Source organism: Lampetra fluviatilis, chromosome 25, assembly GCF_964198595.1.
Source record: "Lampetra fluviatilis chromosome 25, kcLamFluv1.1, whole genome shotgun sequence".
NCBI lineage: Eukaryota > Metazoa > Chordata > Hyperoartia > Petromyzontiformes > Petromyzontidae > Lampetra > Lampetra fluviatilis.
Genome location: NC_136299.1, coordinates 7,470,799 through 7,491,517, shown reverse-complemented (window position 1 = coordinate 7,491,517; position 20,719 = coordinate 7,470,799). Strand labels below are relative to the sequence as shown.

Here is a 20,719-nt window from a genome sequence, read left to right as displayed (position 1 = left end):
CTGTCCTTGAAGTTGATTGGCCCACACCCGAGACGGCTTTCTTTAGAGCCTAGTCCCCATTGGTGTAGGGCCAGATGACTACTTGTGTTGTGGTCATTGCAAACATGATGCCTTGAATAAAGGTGTCAGTTTTGTACCAGTTAAAAGGGTAAAAACCTACCATTATATTTTGCCACTGGTAAAAGAGATCTCATAGTGTAAGAATAGCGGTTGATCAATTATCACCAGACATGCTGGATGTTATTACCAGCGAAACGTCGTACTCAAATTTTAAATGATGTTGATTTACTCTTCAACACACCGGTGGGCTAAAGTAGTGAACTATTTGTCCTTTGTAAACGTGACACATTTTTTACTGTTTGGCCGTGTCGGGTGGTGGAGGGTTACGACACATTTATAAATAACGCGATCTAACCCAAAAACCTTTATTATGAATATCACCAGACACCTTTCTAGATAATAAAAAAACTAAACTATATTTTTTCACAATCCATTGCTGTTTGAAGGACCCGGTACGCCCTGAGGGTCCCGGTGGTTGTTTAACCATACTTCACCACGACGGTTAGTTGCGGGATGGTGATGGGTCGGACGCTAGCCAAGACTGGTTCGGATATCACTCGCTACTGATGTTAGCCGTGGCCAAATAATCGAACTCATGGTGCCGGTGTCAACCGCGTCGCAAATACCACAAACATCGACAGCGACGAGGTTAATAGAACCAAAACTGGACAAATACACCACAAAGCCATGCGGACATGCATGCTTGGAATTACACCGATGGACTGAAAGGGTATCAGAGAACATACGCAGGTGAGATACCTCGGATTTACTGTTGAGCACAGTAAATGGGCTTGTGCAGGAGACGTCGCAGGCGCGAAGGGGGCCACAGGCAGCGGCGAAGACTAACAGCGGAGTGGCAGTCAAAGGAAGAGCAGAGGGAGGACTTCATCGGGACGGACGGAGCGATGAAATCAGCGCGTGTGCTCAGGTCTGCGCGAGGAAATTTAATTTCCCATCGCGGGGTCGTGAAAAGTGGCCCGGCGTTTGAGGGCTAGTGGTAGGGGGTGCGGGCAAGTCGTTCATCCAGCAGTGGAGTCGACCATGCGCCTGGCTATGATGATGACGACGCTACACACTCACCGAGGCGATGACATCATCTGGTCGTATCACATCGCAGGAGCATTTCGAGATAGCGGCAATTTTGGGGGGGGCGGGAGTGGGAGGGGTGATCCCTTCATCCAGCAGTGGATTTGACCATGATGATGTGAATGATGATGGGGATCACACATCTTGTTGTTATTGGCAAAGTTGCAACGTATCAACGCTCTTGCTATACGCACACCCCGCCCCCGCCTGCGCGCGGGTGCGGGAGGCGTGACCGGACGCGAAGAGGAGAAGGAGGAGGAGCAAGAGCCATTGTGGAACGCGTAAATAAATATATATTGAAGTGAACTATTTAAAAAGCCTCGTCCCTCCCCCACCCAGCCACCCTCTCGCCCCCCTGCCGTGACGTGAATCCGCCGCACAGGTCGCTTCGACTTCACCTGCGCGGCGAGGAGGAGGAAGAGGAACAGGAACGAGACGCCATTTCATCCTCGATCTTCGCGCGTTCCACATTTACCTGCCGTCTTGTCTCACCTGGCGCGGTGTCCTTTTGGTGAATAAAATCCACGGCGACAACAGGAGCGAGAAGAAAGGGTTGTGGTGGTGTTGTCCACGACGATGATGATGATGGCCTCCTCGCCTCTCGTGATGGTGGCGCTGGCTCTCGTTCTCGGCATGGTCGCCCGAGTTTCTGCTCAAGGTGAGGCTGCGGGTGGTGGCGAGGGATTTTGACCCTCACCTGTGTGGTGAGGATTGAAACGCTCACCTGTGCGGTGAGGGTGGGAGAACTCGCCTGTGCTAGATGAGGGTTGGAACATTCTCCTTTTGCGAGGTGAGCGTTAGAAGAACGGCTCACCTGTGAAGGGTGAGGGGTAATACGGCTCACCTGTGAGGGGTAATACGGCTCACCTGTGAGGGGTAGAGCGGCTCACCTGTGAGGGGTAGAGCGGCTCACCTGAGAGGGGTGAAGGGTAATACGGCTCACCTGTGAGGGGTGAGGGGTAATACGGCTCACCTGTGAGGGGTGAGGGGTAATACGGCTCACCTGTGAGGGGTAGAGCGGCTCACCTGTGAGGGGCAGAGCGGCTCACCTGTGAGGGGTAGAGCGGCTCACCTGTGAGGGGTAGAGCGGCTCACCTGTGAGGGGTAGAGCGGCTCACCTGTGAGGGGTAGAGCGGCTCACCTGTGAGGGGTAGAGCGGCTCACCTGTGAGGGGTAGAGCGGCTCACCTGTGAGGGGTAGAGCGGCTCACCTGTGAGGGGTAGAGCGGCTCACCTGTGAGGGGTAGAGCGGCTCACCTGTGAGGGGTAGAGCGGCTCACCTGTGAGGGGTAGAGCGGCTCACCTGTGAGGGGTAGAGCGGCTCACCTGTGAGGGGTAGAGCGGCTCACCTGTGAGGGGTAGAGCGGCTCACCTGTGAGGGGTAGAGCGGCTCACCTGTGAGGGGTAGAGCGGCTCACCTGTGAGGGGTAGAGCGGCTCACCTGTGAGGGGTAGAGCGGCTCACCTGTGAGGGGTAGAGCGGCTCACCTGTGAGGGGTAGAGCGGCTCACCTGTGAGGGGTAGAGCGGCTCACCTGTGAGGGGTAGAGCGGCTCACCTGTGAGGGGTAGAGCGGCTCACCTGTGAGGGGTAGAGCGGCTCACCTGTGAGGGGTAGAGCGGCTCACCTGTGAGGGGTAGAGCGGCTCACCTGTGAGGGGTAGAGCGGCTCACCTGTGAGGGGTAGAGCGGCTCACCTGTGAGGGGTAGAGCGGCTCACCTGTGAGGGGTAGAGCGGCTCACCTGTGAGGGGTAGAGCGGCTCACCTGTGAAGGGGTGAAGGGCAGAGCGGCTCACCTGTGAAGGGGTGAAGGGCAGAGCGGCTCACCTGTGAAGGGCAGAGCGGCTCACCTGTGTGGAGTGAGGGGTAGAGCGACTCACCTGTGAGGAGTAGAACGGCTCACCTGTGCGGAGTGAGGGGTAGAACGGCTCACCTGTGAGGGGCAGAGCGGCTCACCTGTGCGGAGTGTGGTGGGGGTATATACGGTATTTTAATATAATATTTTAATATAAAACGTCGACTACCTATTAACAACTGCGATGATGTTACGTGCGTCGTTGAGGACGACGTTTAAAAAGGTGTAACCATCTCCAGTATTGACCCAAATCTGTTCACGAACGTTTTTTTTAAAATAATCTTTGTTTTTAAAAGCAATATATCAACTTAACACGACGGGCGAGTGGTGAAGGTCTAATTTTAATCGGAGATGGCCCCAAAACGCCAAGCGGCCAGCGACAAACAGCACCGCTAAAGCAATGCTGCGGAGACTTAACTCGTTAAAGATGACGTCCGTAAGCGGATCGTTTACCAGAATTGACCCAAAGTGTATTAAAATCGAATACATTTTGTAACGACGACAACCAACAAAAATTGGTCCTTCGCTCCGACTGGCGAGGAGACTTTTAACGTGGAGATGGGCGGGAGTGGTGGCGGCTGCCATTTTGGAACGAAACGACAACTTTCGAGCTCCACTGCTGCCTAGAGACGGGCGGTGGCTAGGGGTTACCGGCGGGGGAAACGTGGCCAAACGAAGTAAAATAAACCACCTTGATAAGTGGAAATGCCTGAGCAAATGCGTGCATGACCAACGTGTATAGTATTACAAAAAAAATGTATTTTCACCCCCGCCTGTTTAAACACTCCCTGGGCCCCAAACATTGGGCGTTTGGTATATTGAGGGGGTCGTGGGGGTTTTTTTTGTTAACGAGAAACAGGAACCACGTAAGATGTATTACGCGCGCGTGCATGTTGAGGTGTGCGCGCGCCTGACGAGGAAGTGGCGTTTAATAATAAATAAATAAAGCGAACCACACATTTAAGGGAATCGTTCAAACCACGGAGCGTAATGTTTTGTCGAGAGAGATAAATGGCCCAAATGTATGAAACGTTACACACGGGAATGGGCTTTAAGAGTTATCCAGTATAGAAAATGGAGCCCCCCCCACACACCCACCTAACGAAAATCTCTCGTCGGTTCGAAAATATCTCCTTGTTTGACGAATGTGTTAGCGGTTTCCGTGGCGAGACGATCATGAGCCATGCACGAGTTCGTAAGCGAACGTGGTACCGTGAGGTTTGTCGATGTATCGTTAGACATCAACAAAACACCTTGTTGGGGCTGGGTGGAACGTTGCGTGGTTAGGGCCCTTTACCCAGACGGCAAGACGGGTGATGGGATTGCAGCCGGAGTGAATGCCCTGCTGAGATGGACCGGCCAAGTGCCTTGTTGTGCCCTTTATGGACCGTTATCGATGGCTACTATGGGGAGGCTTCTTCTTGGTTCTTTCGGTAAAGTCACGTAGAAGGGAAGTAATAAAATGATAAAAATAAAACATAATAAAATAATTCTCACGACGTTTCGTGAGAATTATTTTATTTCGTGAGAATTATTTTATTATGTTTATTATGTTTTATTTTATTATTATTATTATAATTTGTATTACTTCCCTTCTACGTGACTTTACCGAAAGAACCAAGAAAATGAATCCCTGCAGTCACGAAAGCTTTAAATCGAAATTTATGGGGAGGGTGATTCTACAGCACGGCCGATAGTAGTAAAGTTGGTGTTTGCGCTGCTATAACTTCCACCACCAAGGCCACGCGCCTTGTTGGCTTCATAAGTTGCATATTGAAATAAGCAATTTGTTAATCCAGGGTGATTCATTTATAGATAACCTACCGATTTGTAATCATGACCTCAATGACCTCGGCTTATGCATCTCATTAAATGTTGTAAGCAAATAACAACGGCTGCCGTTAGACACTATGTATAACGTTTGGAGCTGGTATTACTTGTTTTTGAGATTGGAGGGTGACCAAAAGGCTTTGGAATAAAATGTTAACCATAAATTCACCCGATTTCATTTCAGTGGGGGTATCTATACATGGATCGCCCAATGTGTAACCTTTAGATTCGTGTTGCTGTTGGTTGGGGTGAGGCTTTTCTTTGGGTAATCTGATGCTGGGGTTGTGTTGCGGTACGACTTTGGGGCGAGGCTGCCTCTGCCTTACGCCAGTGTTTAGCGTGGCCATTGTTAAAGATTCATCTGTCGGGGTGTGGTGACTGTCGGAGAGAGAGGATGCCTGAAAAGTGACAATTTATGGACTTGCCGGAAGGTTTCGGGGCACCCTCGTGGGTGTGTAATAACACCTCCATCACTCCAGGTCGTTCAGGGACCTTGCCCGTGTATGTATGTTGACCTTCTTCTTCTGCACCCGTACGTAGCCAACCGTGTTAATTGGAGGCGCGGGGGGAAAACGACAAACTATAAACACGACATATCCAAAGAAATTGGTTATCAATCCTAGATTTAAAGGTGTGCATAGCTCCAGTGGCATCCTTGCCCATGTTGCGCCTCCTTGACAAGAACTTCCCCCAGCGTGCCGGATGTCTCAACCACAGACCCCCCCCCCACACACTACGCAGTAACGCACCTGGCGGCTTCGATCATTTGGCTCCATGAGATGCGCGGTTCAATAAAATCTGCTCCTGTGACTTCTATAATATGGGGTTCTCAAGTCTTGGCGAGTTTTAATGGCGGCTCTGCCCCGTCACCAATGGCTGCACTTATAAATGGTGGCTAGATTCCGCCTCCCCTGAGGAATTAAAATGATCGCTTTTACCGTCGTGCGATCAACAGAGCAGAGCGCTCGTATGCAGAGCGGGTGGAGAAATGTTATTCGCTGCTGTGTGGACCGAGGTCTCTTAAAAGGGTTGGCGATCGCGTGAGGGGATTGAATGAATTCTGCGACACGTCAAGTCACCACCACCACCACCCCCCTCCCCGAGCACGTGGTTTTTTTTGCGTTCATTTTGTCCTTCCTGGCGCAGCCTCCTGATTTTAGCACTGGTTGGCTTCGTACGGTGGGAAATACATTTAACGTGCGGACAACAGCGCTCTCGGTGATAAGGTGGAGGGAATTTTAGCTTATATATTTACGACATTGGATGGTCAACTTTATCAGTCCGCATCCCTGCCATTTGGAGGAGAATACACCTGATTCCATGTCCGTGACCACCGTTCTCATCAACCCCTCCCGCAGACATGTGTCCCGCCTGCAAGGGGGTGGTCGACCCGTGCGTGAGTGCGTGTCGCTTCAACCCCTACGCGACCAAGTGTATCGTGGACTGTACCAGCGGCTGCAAGGCCCTGTGGAAGGATCCCGAGAACAAGATCGTCAACTGCGAGAAACGTGAGTCCCTTCCCCACCCCACCCAATCCTCCCTCCACTCGTTGCTCGTGAAGGCTTTAGCGCTTGTTCTCTGCACACATTGCCCGTGTCACGTCCCCCCCTCTCCTCCTCCCGCTCTGGCGGTGTGATATGGGTGTTTGTGTGGTCTACATGTGGAGTGGCGGTTAAGGTGTGTGGTGTTGTGTGGGTATGCAGATGTAACACAATGTGTGTAAATGTTACACAATGTGTGTACAGTGCTATTGGTAAATAGATGGGCAGTTATGTACTAATGGGCATCTGAAAAAGCATCGTATATCAAAATATTCTGATTCTGTGGGAATTCTGGTTTGCGGTGTTGTGCGAATGGTTCGGGCGTTCAGCATTGCCTGAAATGTGGTGGGTGTATACAAAGTCATGTTGCGTACGGTGCGAAAGAAGTTCAACACATACAGAGTGGTGTGTGTGGCGTCGTGGTGGTTTTTTCTTTGCGTGGTTTCTCGTGGCTGTGTTTGCACGTTCGAGTTTGGTGTGCGGATTTGCCCGTCCTTGTGCGTGCCGTGTGCAAGGGGCTGTCGTCTCGTGTTACACAACTCTCGTCGTTTACTCGCCCTCTCGCTTACACATTAACGAGCCCGCCGTGCCGTTGGTGTTTGCGCAACCGGCGTCATCGCACGGGTCACGGTACCTGCAAACGTGACCCGCCAGCCAACGCATTTTGAGCGCAGACTTCATGGACACACTACTCCCCTCCCCCCCCACAAAGTAACCTTCACAGTCATTGGGGAATTTCCCAGAGCATGGCAGGCGACAGTCCGTGCTTTCGTGGAAACGCAACTGATCTGGCAAAAAAATGTTTTGCCAAATGAACCTTATGGCGGTATACATAGGCTTAGTTCTTTCGGTAAAGTCACGTGACTTTACCGAAAGAACTAAGAGTATGAATCCTTGCAGTCACGAAAGCTTCAAATCTAGAACTTATGGCGGGACCCCGAGGTCCCATAAGCCCCCGGCTCTCGCATCAACTGCGTTGCGACGTCATTTTATATCTGAAGGCGAACGCTGCAGCAATCTATTCCTCTCGACGAGTTCTTCACGATGCGCTAATCAAAGTTTCAAAGTTTTTTGTTTATGACAACGGCCATTTTGGTGGGTCGCTGCGTTTATGTGCGCGGTGGGATGGAGGTTCAAAGAATGAATGTTAGTTTTAATGAAATGAGGCAGTTTTGGCCCATTTTATTGTTTTTTTTAAATGAAAATCTGGCCAGAAATCGTCCTTGCTTAACACCGTTGATGGCAATTGTTGATTCCAGTCTGCGTCGGTTTTCACGTGGTTTAAGCAAAGGTGACCAACGGACTGCACACTGTAAGTAAGCAAGTGGACATTTTGGACATGCGTGTGATCTCATTTGCAAGAGTGAATCACTGCACCCTTGTCACAGTCCAGAGTCCAAGTTTTTAAAAAATTTTATGCGCAACTCATCCGTGAATGTAACGGGGTGATTGAGTGGTATCCTGCCCTGCCTGCTCAACAAAGCAATGGCGTGGTTGCTCTTCATTGGCCGGCGGTGGAAATTCCACATTCCTATGGTAGGAGCCAGGCTCTTGATACTGATTGGCCAATTCACTGGTGGTTGGGGCACCACGCTTCAAGCAATTGCCTTATGTGCAGGTAAATTTGTCTCAAACCTCCCCCTAGCATACATGTTTTTCCTTAGACGGTGCTATAGACAAATGTGAATTATATATTTACATCGTTTGCTTTATTATGAAGCCACTGGGAACTATACACTTATCTAAATTGACAATTCATTCATATTTTTTTAGAACCGTTTTTGTGTTTAGTGGTCCTTCCCTCACACTTCCGATTTTAGTACTGTTGGCTACGTACAGTGCGAAAGACCTTCAACATACATTGTAATGAACCCTTTCCCGTTCGGAGACGTCTGAAAGTTGCAGGGTGGGTCCCATTCACCACTGAAGCGTACAAGCAGTCGGCGTTTATTTTATTTCTAGGCATAGCGATGTTGTTTTTAAAGACATTGTACTTACCGCAGAGAGCTATAGCGACCATGACCGCACTTTTTTTTTATAGCCGGCGCCAAACCATGCCACACGCCCTCCCGCATGGCCTTGTGGAAGCCTCTCCGTATGTCTTCCGACCTTAAGACGTACCGACAAAATAAATTTCATCTTAGTTTTTTTTCATCTGATTCCATTCCAATGACTTTCCCCATCGAAATGGGAAAGGGTTCAAGTTGCTTGCCTGTGGTGACCTTTGCTCCCCATCATCTCTCGTCCCGAATCCGCCGTCCCTCTTCCCCCCCCTCTCCTCTCCGTCGACGTTTGGCGGCGTTGCAGTGACGCCTCGCTGCATCCTCATGCACCAGGAGAGCGACGCGCTGAAACGCCAGAGCCGCTCAGGTCCCGCGTCCGGCGGCCGTCTCGACACGGACGGCCTCTACGACCCCAAGTGCTTCGACAACGGCACCTTCAGGGCGGAGCAGTCCAACGAGACGACGCGCCAACGCTGGTGCGTCAACAGTGCCGGGGTGCGCAACACCGACAAGCTGGTGGACGCGGACCCGGAATGCAAGCGGCTCGTCATGTGCACGTGAGTAGTAAGGGGGGGGGGGGGTGGTGGCACGGTGGCGATGTCGACTCTCCCTCTCGCATGGTGCGCAGGAGGTCGTGGGTTCGATCTTGACCCCTTGACGCCTGCTGTGTGTTTGGAGTTTGCATGACTCTCCTCGTGGTGGTGTGGATTTTTCTCTGGGATCTCTGGTTTTTCTCTCCACGTTTAGAAACGTGCGTTTTAGAGGATTTTGCTGCTATAAATGTGCTAGCCAGGTCACTTCTGAGAAAGAGCCTCTATACAGCTCTGGGCCTCCTGGTAAGATAAAAATAGCTTAAGTGTTTTACCTTCTAGTTCTGGCAATGCCGCAAAGTTGCCTCTTGCCAAGTTTGATTTAGTTATTTGTCAGTTGACTAATTGATGGTGATGATGATCGCTCATTGCAATGCATTCTACATGTAGTCCTTGCCCATTCCAATTTTTATTGTGAGATAATCCTCCTCACCTGATTGTCAAGTGCCAAGTAGTCCAGGGGGTGGTGGGGGTAGAGTGAGCGGCTCAAATCGGGCGGAAGGGTTAGAGTTCACTCGCACTGTCAGTACGGCCGCCACAGCCAAAAGGTCTAATCCGATGTGCGACTAATCACCACATTGCACACAGCGCAGCTATCCGAAAGAACCAAATAACAATATTTCCATAATTTTTCGTTGTGCGATTATTTTTCATGAAATAAACAAACACCTCAAATGAAGGGGGTGGTGAAGCGCAGGGCTTTGCCGCTGGTTCGCGCGCCGTGCGACCTTAAAAAGCCGCGGCCAAACGCCGGTGGCGAGGAGAGGTGCTCTCGTCAGATGACGACGACGACGACGACGTCGTCGTCGTGATGAGGTGCGACGTTTAATACCGATGTGTGTTTGCCCTTGCAGCCAAATCGTGCTGGACTTCTTCGTGAACATGACGCACCCTACTGTGCTTGAACCGCAGTTCAAGACGTAAGTTAAACGGCGGGGGGGGGGGAGCGGGCGGGGTGGGGGACGCCCCTGCGGTTAACTTTCTTGTTGTGGGTTTTAGGGGCTCCTGTTGGGGGAAATGAGAAATTATCAAAAGGTGGATTGTAAATTGTTAGAAAAACGTTAGCGTGGGTTATCTCTTCAGCAGTGTATACGTTTCTATGCGAGTTGTCGACTTGCTGCAGGACCCCATTGGTTATGGTGGATTTCGTTACTGGGTGAAAGTCTGACCACTTCCGCTTGGTTCGTAAGGATTTGTCCATTTAAAAAAAAAAGGTGTTCGTGGTACACGCGTCGAATTCTGCGTGTCAAATTGGATTATTTTAATTGATTTTTAAACTGTGCATGTGTTACCTAAATAGGCTGTAGATTTTTAAAATTCAGAATCGACAAAGCGATGCGACCTGGAGACTGCGGACTGGACAGATGACACGAATGTGATGGCACAAACAATTTGCGGACCTTGCAAAACGAGACTAAGAATCTATTCCGGAATCTGTCTCGAACCACGACGATTCACCAAACCTGCTCCTGCGTGTTTTTCGTGATGTTTGGTGCACAATTGTCTGACGTTTCACTCAATTTGCTGCGAGCTTCTTGAGGAAGTTACTGAAAAAGAGGGGGGGGGGGAGGTGAAACGTCATTGGATCGAACGTAATCCGTTTGTAATTGTGTTTTTTACCGACGGCTGAGGTTTAATTTTACAAATTCTTCTTTCTAGGAGACTTCAAAAGGTGATGCAGGACTCCTTCCTCCTGAGCCCCTCTCAAATGAGCGAAACCATGGTACGTCATTGTTAGTGCTCTATTTGTATTAAAACTAAAGTTGCCTGAAAGATCAATAGGATGGACAAACGTGTGTACATCATACGGCATGGGGAAAGGCCTTCGTCCCAGCATTAGATTGACAAAGATGTGTTTTTTTTTTTTTAAACATTGCCACGAATATTCGGCCCGAGCTGGAATCCTCCAACTGCTGCATTCTCTGAGGTGGAGCTCCCAGGTCTCCTTCCCCGTATAGAATTCCGCGTGATGCAGTCTGGGTGACCCCGGTGGGCTAGTGCTCGCCGATTGTTAAAAAAAGCATTTGTGACAAATATAATGCAAATTTTTTACGAGAGGACAAATCGCTAACGATCAATGTCGCCACTGCCCCCCCCCCCACCACGTAGATGGACGACACCGGAAATGTTCTAATCACCATCAAGGCCGGCAACACGTCTGCCGATCAGGATGTGGGGACTGTCGCCTACTACTTGGAGAAGCAGGTGAGTGGCCAACTGGGGTTCGCTCCCGCTGGGGTACGCCCCTTCACATGTTTGAGATGATGATGATGATGTGCGGGCCCGCTCGATAGAAGGGTACAGCAGAGTACAGTGTTCCGAGATGCCCCATCCACGTAAGGTGCTCTTAAAACGCTCGATCATTGACCCATAACATGGATGTTGAACTTTAGAACCGTATGTTGCCAACCGTGTTCATCGGAGGTACGGGGGGAAGGACGACAAACACAAAGTGGTTCTAAATAAGTGAGTTGTCAATATAGATTTAAAAGTGCATCGCTCCAGTGGTTTCATAATGTCGGAAGGAAGAGCGTTCCAGACGGCCACAGAAGTGCATCTGAAAGCACACCCATGCGGTGACCGTCTGTTCGCTGGTCAGCCAAAAGCCGCTGCGAGGCTGACCGACGTTTGCGTGATTTGTTATGATCCTTGACAAGATCGACAAGGTGTTGCGATTCATTTTGTGGGCGAGCACTTTGTGTAATGAGTGTGAACACCGTAATATGTAGAGAACCACAGAACTTGGGCAATTGTTAGTAGCACTGGCTCCTCGCTACCGCGTGGGCTGCCTTCCCCACTCGTCTGCAGTTCTCCTCACGCCCTCTCTTCGAGTCTTCTCCTTTATAATTATTTATTGACTCCCTTACCAAAAAACATTAAATCCTTCCAGCTTTGACTTTTTTATTTTCTCCCCCAGTTTTTGAAGGGGGAGCTGCCAGGCCTGCCACGCGAAGCGCTCGACCTGAGCAAGCGTGGCGCGCAGGTGTGGTACTACGACGACGAGCCGCCGCGCATGAACATGAAGCACATGGCCCCCGGCATCATCGCCATCATCTGCGTCCTCGTCCTCTCCCTCGTCGCAGCCATCGTCGTCATCGTGAGTGTCTGATTCGGGGTTTTTATTTTTTTTGCCCAAACGCGCGCGACACTCGTGCAGCGGTGTAACTAAACCTACGAAGTCAACTATTCTTATAGATCTTCTTGGTTCTTTCGGTAAAGTCGCATAGAAGGGAAATAATAAAATTTAAACATTTTTATTATTTTATTTCCCTTCTACGTGACTTTACCGAAAGTACCAAGAAGATGAATCCCTGCAGTCACGAAAGCTTTCAATTGATATTCTTATATAGTTTACTTCATATGCCCACGGCTATATAGCTCTTTTTCAGAAGCGACCTGGTCACAAATTATAACTCAACGAAGTGGCTTATCACGTGGAAATTTATAGCGGCCAAATACTCCAAAAGTATGTTAATTCTAAATGGCGGGAAAAACCAAACGACCCGGAGAAAATTACATGCGACCACAGGGAGGGGGGACATGCAAACTCCAAATATACAGGCGTCTGGATCGAACCCACGACCTCCTGTATAACAGGCAAGGGTAATTAACATCTCGCCACCGTGGCACCCCTGGTGGTATTGGCGGAACACCACGATGCTGAATGCTGCCCCGATTTGGGTTCAAACCTAGCCACAGGATTGCCCTTTAATGCAAATTTTAGCTCGGATCCTCCAGAAATTTTTTTTGACTCTGGTGAGGCTTTCCTGGGTAAACAAGCAGAATGATCATAGATTTTGTATTAAAAAAATACAATTGCAATGTGGGTGTGGATATAACTGCCATTTCTAACGCTCATTCGCACCCCAAAGACGACGCGTCGTCTTCCCCTATATCGCCTTCACACACTGATGGGTCAAGTGCTGTTAGTGAGCACTGATGAAGGCCCGCCTGGCTACCTTTGTCTCCCTAGTAGAGATTGTTTACACCGCACCAGGTACTCATTTGAGGTTTAGTAGACTTTGGGGGGGGAATCCCAGGACCGCTTCGTATAATCGTCACTGGTGTTGGCTGGTGCATAGCATGGCGTGCTAGCCGCTGTTGTATGATCTTGTATAAGAATATAATTACAGTGGCTGTGCCCTGCTAACGTTGTCCGTGTCTCCCCAGGTGGTGATGAAGAAGAGGTCGTCCAAGAAGAAGGACAACATCTTTGAGGTAAGGCCATAGCAGGCGGGAGCGAGGTCGCCGCCCTCCCGCGTAACGATTCGAAAGCGGTTGACGGGCCCCATCCTTTTCTTCACCCCCCCCCCCCCCCCCCCCCATTCATGTGGTCCCGTTGCACCGGGACAGCTATTTGCGGATTTTCAGTAACCCTATCGTTGGACCCTCCTCGGCGTTTTGTAATGAGCTCTCGTTACGTCGTCAAAATTTCTAGAATAAAAAAAAACGGATTGATCGCGCAGTGCTACGGGTGAGGCGCGAGGCAGCCAATGAGTCTGGCTTCTGGGTGAGCGAGGGTGGATCGCCGCCGCTGCTGCTGTTCCTCAGGGGAACGCGTGCGTTGGGCGATGTGTGGAGCCCCCCCCCCCATGCTCACAGATTGGCGAGTCCCTCAATTTTTCCACCCACCCTCGCGTGGCAGCCATGGCAGCACCCTAGCCGCGTGGCGTACGGCGGACGCGGTTTGATCCGCGGGGCCGGCGTCTCTCCACTCGAGTCCGAGGGGGGGGGGGGGAGGGGGAAGTTCAGTGGGTTGGGTTGTCGACGGCCTTTTTTTGCGAGACATGGTTGCAATGGGATTTGCGCTCGTGCCAACGTCGTGCACGGTGGAACTCCTTGTATAAGTGGTGATGCGAGAGGATAGAAGGTGGGGTGTGCATATTGGTAAATCTTAAATGTTCACATGCATAAAAGTTCCTCTATTGTACCTGCCTAGCCGCTTGGTGTTTTGGGGCTTTGGGCCTGTGCTTGGCAACTATGCTTTGGATTTGTATTAAAATGACTCTTGTTGTCCACCTGCCAATCCACATAAACAAGGGTCATGGGGTGCCTTTGACACGTCCACGAGTCTATTTCTGGCTACTCCCAAGGCTGCTTGCCTTTTTTGGGAAGGTTTTTTCAAATTGTTAATGCCTAAATTACCTGCAGGCTAATGTGGCTCATGATTAACAGCACTTGGCCAATCTGCTGCTGGATGAAGGCCTCTTGAAGCCAGCCCCGTGTCTCAAGATCCTTGTGCATCGCAACTACGAGGTATCCCTAAACCCACTTGTCTCCCCGTGTGTCTCTGACATATTAGGGCCAGGAGCTGCAACAGAAGCTGACATAAACAGCGAGCGACTCGTAAATCAAGGAGGGCATCGCTCCTGGGCAACACTCCTTCGGAAATCGCATCGCCATTATCTCCAACCTAGTAGTTAATGAATCATCCCCGATACAATGTCGGTAAATCTTGACCTCTTAGCTGTTTTTGTACATTTAGGTCATTCACGTTCATTGCTTTTGGACCTGGAGGGAAAAAAAAAAACTCTTTTTCTGGTCATTTGTCTTTGAAGAAATGAGGATGTTTTTCCTGTGGCGTTTTAGATATTGTTCTTGGCGCGCCGCCGTGTAATCATGCGATTGCCCGTGCGTGATTTGATTTTTATAATTGGTGTCCTTTAACCTGACCTCCCGTGTGTCGACTTGGATCTGTGAAGTCGAGTTAACCGAGCCGTACGTCGTCGCATGCCATTCTATATTTAGGATTGTGTTTTTATACTTCACGTTTTAATAAACATTTTGAAAACGGGGGGGGGGGGGGTTGTGGGAGGAAAAAAACCTGGCAGTGCGAACAAACACTCGCAGCCACTACCGTCTCCTTAAAAAAAAACTAAGTAGCAACGGTTACGTATTTTAATTGTCGACGCAACATTTAATACACACTTTTTAAAAGCTCCACAACCTTCAAAAATCTACACCCCAAAACTAGCGGCCATTGTTAATCTGTAGGCTTGTCTCAAAGTTGTGACCTCCGTATATCAAAAGTTGGGAATTTAGTCGCCTAGCCAGAATTGCCCCCCCGCCTAGGGGTCGTCCCAGTCGTTCATCCAGGGTAGGTAAACTGAAGATCCAACCCAGTCAACATGCTGACAACAGTGGCAGTTTTTGAGGTTGCACTATGGTATGCTTTGAGGATCGACAATTGTGGTTTATGTTTTGAATTGGAATTCCATGCTTCCCACTTTTTTTTTTACCAAACCTGCATTGACCGGCACGGTGAAGTTAGTCATATCCCTACGTGTCTCGTGTTGTGTGAGGCCCTAATTGAGCAGTGGGGTAACGGAGGGGAGGGGGGCTGTTTGTAGAAAAGCCACCCACCGTAGCGATGGGACGAATATCCATCCTCTCGTGGGAGGGTGTAGTAAGCGTTGTGCGTGTTGGCAACTTAAAATCCTGTAACTGTATTTTCCAGTTGTGCAGCTTGTGAGCTTGGTGGTGATGCCAGATATGGAGGTTAATTCTCTAGATCAGTGGATGGAAGTTTTCAAACATTTGAACATTTTTAAGTTATTTTCAATAAATCGATTGCTTGGTCTAAAGGGGCAAACGCTGTAATGTTATATTCCTAGATGAAGGAGCGTTAGATAATCGTGGCGGCTGTATTTTTGACACTTCACCACTTCCCGGCGATTCAATTTGTCACGATTTATTGAACCTTGTGGCGAAGGTAGCAGCTGCTGGTGATCGAAGGAGTTTCTATAAACCGGTACAGTGCACGTGACCTCGATAGAGGGAACATTGCTTCTTAAGTGCGTGCAGTTTTGTGAAGTATCGCGAGCCGATTTAATCCATATGCCGTTTGCCCTCTAGGCATACCTAAGTAAAGTTCACAGGTGGAAACTCAACCGTGCCCTGTGTTTTTTTTTTAAAGTGTAACCCCAACATTCGAGTTGTAATTCAGGGGGTCTGATCTCGGAGAAACCACTGGTCTGGCACCACACGTTTGGTTCCTGTTTGTATGTTGGAATTGTTTCATCCGTTAAGGGCAAAATAAAACTTTTGGAAAAAATGTGAACGTGGTCTCTGAAATGTAATGGTTAATGTTACGGTTGTGCGAGTGTTTATTGGCCATGCTTTCAAGTGTTAAGCTGTCGAGTTAGTGAACTTTGCACAGTGCTTTGCCACTTTATGATTGTGAGCAGTGGCACAGTGGTTAGCACACTGCTGTGAAACCGTGCAACCTCGGGTTCAAGTGCCAGCAACGGCTGTGGCTCGAATCGCTTGTGTGCGTTCACACAGCCACGCGTTACAAAGACATCCATACATAACGCTCGTTGGTGGTGACGTCATGCACGCCGCTTGTGCCAGGCTAGGTACACCTTGAGGCCACACTCGCACAACACAAACCCATATGCTTTACACGGGCACGACAATGATCACCGCAGTTTTGTTTTTTATTGCGATCGTCATTTGAGCAACAAAAATAGGTTGATGCAATTTAGTGTTTTACGTGGGGGGAGGGGAGGAATATATAGTTTGATGTAAAGGCGCAGCCCTGGAAGTGCTTGCTCGTGCCACTGCTGTGAGAAGGGGTGGGGGGGTCCACTCGAGGGAGCTCCCGCTCCGATTGTGCGGTAAATGGTTTGACACTCGCTCCAGTCTGCAGGCTTGCCCAAGTGTTGGCGGTCGGCAGCTACAAATGTATCCGCTAGATAGGTAAGCTAGCTTCGGGAAGGTGGGGAGGAAAGCCGGGTTGGGGAGAGCGAGAGGCCGTTGCTTAGCAGTGGGGAAGGTGACGTGTTAGGGGTGCGTTGATGGATCAAGAATGCCGGTGGGAGACTCGGTCGTAGCTCGTGTCCGGCAGGGCAGGCGTGGTGGGGTTGTTTAGGGGTTGCCCCAGTTGGTCCACGTCTTGATTTCGTTGTAGAGGGCGTCCCCAGGACAGGTGGTGGAGCCCACTTGACGGTGCCCGATGAGGCGGTAGCTGCTCTTCAGCTTGCCCTTGTTGATGGCGCAGGTGATCAGCGCCTTGGCCGCTGTGATGGCCGACGCCACGGGCTTGGAGGCTGTGCAGCGTGGAGCGCACGTGGCATGGGTAATCGTCATCATCGTCATTGACACCGCGACCAACATTACCGTCATCGTCGGCGTGGTCGCCGTGCAGAATGCAAGCAGCCCAAAATAAATACATAATCTGACCATCCGCCTACACGTCCTCCTATTTGCGCGTGTGTATATGTTGAACTTCTTTCGCGCCGTACCTAGCCAAACCGGACTAATTGGAGGTGCGGGGGGGGAGAGACAACAAACTAGACGCACAAAGAAGCTGATGGCCATTACCATGTGATCGGGTGTTCAAGTGGCGAGGTGGGCAGGTGATCGGAGCAGATGCCCAGGTGTGCCCAGGTGAACTCACAGGTGTGCCCAGGTGAAATCACAGGTGTGCCCAGGTGAGCCTAGGTGTGCCCAGGTGTGCCCAGGTGTGCTCAGGTGAACTCACAGGTAAAGTCTCCGATGAAGCTGGCCGCCAGGTGGGTGTTGTAGCCACTCGTGTGCGCGCCTTGGCGGTCCCAGCCGCGACCCTCGTACACATTGCCATCACCTCCCACCAGGAAACTGGGGGGCACGGGGGGGGGCAACAGGTGGGGGGGCACGGGGGACAACAGGGGGGGGCAACAGGGGGCACGGGGAACAGCAGGGGGGACGGGGGGGACAACGGAGGGGGGGGGGGGGTACAAGGGACAAGAGGGGGCACGCAGGGACAAGGGGACGTGAGGATACAGGGGCTATGCAAGTTGTTCGTGGGTTCGACCCCGACCCTGACGCCTGCTGCTGTATATTTGGAGTGTGCGTGTGTGTCTCTCTCTCCCCCCGTGGTCGCGTGGATTTTTCTCTGGGTCCTCCGGGTTTTCCCTCCACGTTTAGAATCAACATACCTCTTACAAGTATTTGGCTGTTTATAAATGTCCACGTGATAAGCCACTTGGTTGAGTATCATTTGTATCATGTCATTTATATCGCTGAAAAAGAGCGATGTAGTTCAGTGGGCGTTACCTGGTAAAATAATTATAGTTTCCTTGATACTTGATTTGGAGCTTTCGTGACTGCAGGAATTGCTCTTTGGTTCTTTCGGTAAAGTCACGTAGACAGAAAAAAGAAATTAAATATTCTAATTAAATTATTTAAAAACATTCTACGTGACTTTACCGAAAGAACCAAAGAGTCGTTTTCTTGATAGTTTAGTTTTACCGTAAATTGCGTGCGTGTCGACGCTTCTGAAAATAAGTTCTTACCTCTGGGCTAAAAAAAAATGTTGATTTTCATGTTATATTTGTAAGTGCTTTGGTTACCTTTCCGATACTTTGCCCTCTTATCGTATTTTTTTTTATAGTTTGTTGTTAATTTTCTGACCCGCCCCAACTGGACATCTGTGAATTAAAGAGCTTCATAGCCCATAGGATTCCTCCAATATAAATACAGATTCTGAGACCTCGCAACTCTCTCATCTACCTCAGGGGCCGTCCATAAATGATGTCACGCACCTGGGGGGGGGGTCAGACATTTGTGACGATGTGTGACGAGGGGGGGGGTGAGACATCAAAATGCGCAACTTTCAATAAATATAAACAACACGTTCTACTTAATTAAATATACTTTTTAATACAAGTTTTCTCCTACAACATCAGAGTGCAGCGCCACATTAAATACGCACTACAATGACAATAGTTTAAAGCGATTTGAAGCATTTTTGGGGGGGGGGGGGGGCAGAGCTTTATGACGTCATATTTGAGGGGTTGTCTGACTTTTTCTGACGTTGTGTGACGAAGAGAGGGGGGGGGGTAAAAAATCGTCCAAAATCGCGTGACGTCAATTATGGACGGCCCCTTACCCATAGCTCACACCTCTGGGGGAGGGGGCGGGGGCCCTCTCGCCTGTCACTCACCTGTATCCAATGTCGGACCATCCGTTCGAGTCCATGTGGTAGTTCTGGATGCTGCGCACGCGCGCCGAGCACGCGGCCTCGTCGGAGCAGGTCGGGGTGGCGGTGTGGTGGATGATGAAGTAATACACGGGCACCGGCATGGAGGTGATGCCGTTGGGGGAGCGGGCCCCCCACCCTGAGCGCGATACGATGCGCGGGCACGCTGCGCACAAAAAAGACAAAGATCCCCCGTGTAGCCTTAAGCAGACTGTTGGGGCAAGTGCTGTTAGCGGGCACCTATGAAGGCCGGGAAGGCACACGAGGGGGTGGGTGGCCAGCACCACGCCCGACCGCCTTTGTCTCCCCAGTGGCGATGTTTGTACACACTGCACCAGGCTGAGTCGACCTAGGGGAGGCCCAGGACCGGTTCAGATAATCGTCACTGTGTCGGCCGTGAGCGGGAATCGAACTCGGGTGTCCGGATTCGTGGCACAGCGCGCTAACCGCTACACTTCGACTGCGTACAAGCACACACTCAAGACAAACAACACCGCCCACATAGCCTTAGAGCAGTGTTCTTCACTAAATTTCAGAGGGGGGGGGGCACGTTCGCCGATAAGGCATCAGTGTGAGGGCCACCACACCGCCCGCTCAGGATGTTTTCACATGTTTGTGTTGCCAGGGGCCCCACTAAAGGCCACCAGGGTTCCACCAGTGGCCCGCGGGGCCTTGCAGTGAAGAACGCTGCCTTGGGCTGTTGGGGCAAAGTGCTGTTAGCGAGCAGCGCACCTGTGAAGGCCGGCACGGCACACGAGGGGTGGGTGGCCAGCACCACGCAAGGCCGCCTTTGTCTCCCTAGTGGCGATGTTTACACAGCGGAGCAACAGGTGCTCTCATTTGAGGCAGAATCCCCACAACTCGACACTCGAGTTTATACCCACGTGTACAAACACGTGTGCACGTGAGTACACACACACGTGGACACGCACACACACGCGTGTGCATATCCGAATCATTTCAGAATATTTATACTGGAGGAATCCGATGAGCTATAAAGCTCTTTTTTTGCAGATGTCCAGTCGTAGATATCGAGGTGTACACGTTAAAATTAAGCCCTGGCTTAAAATAATTTAGAAGTTGCGGGCGGGGTCTGAATGACACCTTTCAGCAAAGCGGGGGGCTGCGGGAGGTGGGGGGGTCAGCCCCCTACAGCCTCCCACAGCCCCCCACAGCCCCAGCCAGCCACCCACGACGCCACGGGGCTTTTCGAACACTCACCATCGATGAAGGGCAACAGAGCGAGCAGAAGAAGGAACTTCATGGCTGCGGGAAGAACTCGTACCACCTTCCTGGGGAAGACTCAAGTGCCAGTGAGATGGGCTCCATCCTTTTATACAAAACCCCCTGAGTTGCCTCGACCTTGTGCCGAGTCGCAGCATCACGTACGCCGGGCACAATCGTGAGAAGAACCCCATCGATTTCCCGACACGGCGAGCTGATGTTTTTTTGATGGCCGTTGGAGCTTACCACGACCCCTTCCCCGCCCCCTTCTCGGGCAATGACCCCCCCCCCCCCTTACGAATTTAGGTATTTTCAGGTGAAGGTCAGACACGTACGCAGGCTTAAGTTCGAGATGAGCCCTGGTGTCTTATAGTTTTATTTTGTGTGGGGAATTTCATTCATGTTGTATAACGTATTCAATTCCTTCCCTCGACTGTTTTAAATACCGCCCATACCTGATGCCAAGCACTTCGCCGATGTTCGCCTTATACTGGTAAGAACCTCCTGGTTACACCAGCCCACAGGGGATTATTGTGTCCGTCCGTCGTGCATCCAAAAATGGGAGGGGT

The 20,719-nt window shown here is 50.5% G+C and overlaps 2 protein-coding genes across 2 annotated transcripts; one reads left to right on the top strand and one right to left on the bottom strand.

Annotated features, from left to right (window-relative positions):
* Nucleotides 1–1,409: 1,409 nt before the first annotated feature.
* Nucleotides 1,410–15,780, top strand: LOC144941893 (epithelial cell adhesion molecule-like). Its single transcript, XM_078868397.1, has 9 exons — nucleotides 1,410–1,804; nucleotides 6,187–6,336; nucleotides 8,677–8,929; nucleotides 9,817–9,882; nucleotides 10,622–10,685; nucleotides 11,072–11,167; nucleotides 11,880–12,059; nucleotides 13,133–13,180; nucleotides 14,265–15,780. The coding sequence occupies exons 1-9, from the start codon at nucleotides 1,723–1,725 to the stop codon at nucleotides 14,292–14,294; spliced, it is 969 nt and encodes a 322-aa protein (XP_078724523.1). The 5' UTR covers nucleotides 1,410–1,722; the 3' UTR covers nucleotides 14,295–15,780.
* A 1,011-nt stretch (nucleotides 15,781–16,791) lies between these two features.
* On the bottom strand, nucleotides 16,792–20,249 carry LOC144941892 (peptidoglycan-recognition protein SC2-like). The gene is made up of 4 exons (XM_078868396.1): nucleotides 20,148–20,249; nucleotides 18,891–19,092; nucleotides 17,448–17,563; nucleotides 16,792–17,013 (listed from the first exon to the last, which is right to left on the bottom strand). The coding sequence occupies exons 1-4, from the start codon at nucleotides 20,188–20,190 to the stop codon at nucleotides 16,832–16,834; spliced, it is 543 nt and encodes a 180-aa protein (XP_078724522.1). The 5' UTR covers nucleotides 20,191–20,249; the 3' UTR covers nucleotides 16,792–16,831.
* Between the last annotated feature and the right edge of the window lie 470 nt (nucleotides 20,250–20,719).

Coding starts and splice junctions, on each gene's coding strand:
- LOC144941893 (XM_078868397.1), top strand. CDS start 1,723: ATGATGATGATGGCCTCCTCGCCTCTCGTGATGGTGGCGCTGGCTCTC. Junction 8,930..9,816: donor AAGCGGCTCGTCATGTGCAC/GTGAGTAGTAAG, acceptor TTGCCCTTGCAG/CCAAATCGTGCTGGACTTCT. Junction 13,181..14,264: donor AGAAGGACAACATCTTTGAG/GTAAGGCCATAG, acceptor CTGACATATTAG/GGCCAGGAGCTGCAACAGAA.
- LOC144941892 (XM_078868396.1), bottom strand. CDS start 20,190: ATGAAGTTCCTTCTTCTGCTCGCTCTGTTGCCCTTCATCGATG. Junction 17,564..18,890: donor TGGTCCGACATTGGATACAG/GTGAGTGACAGG, acceptor CGTGCCCCCCAG/TTTCCTGGTGGGAGGTGATG. Junction 17,014..17,447: donor CTTCATCGGAGACTTTACCT/GTGAGTTCACCT, acceptor CACGCTGCACAG/CCTCCAAGCCCGTGGCGTCG.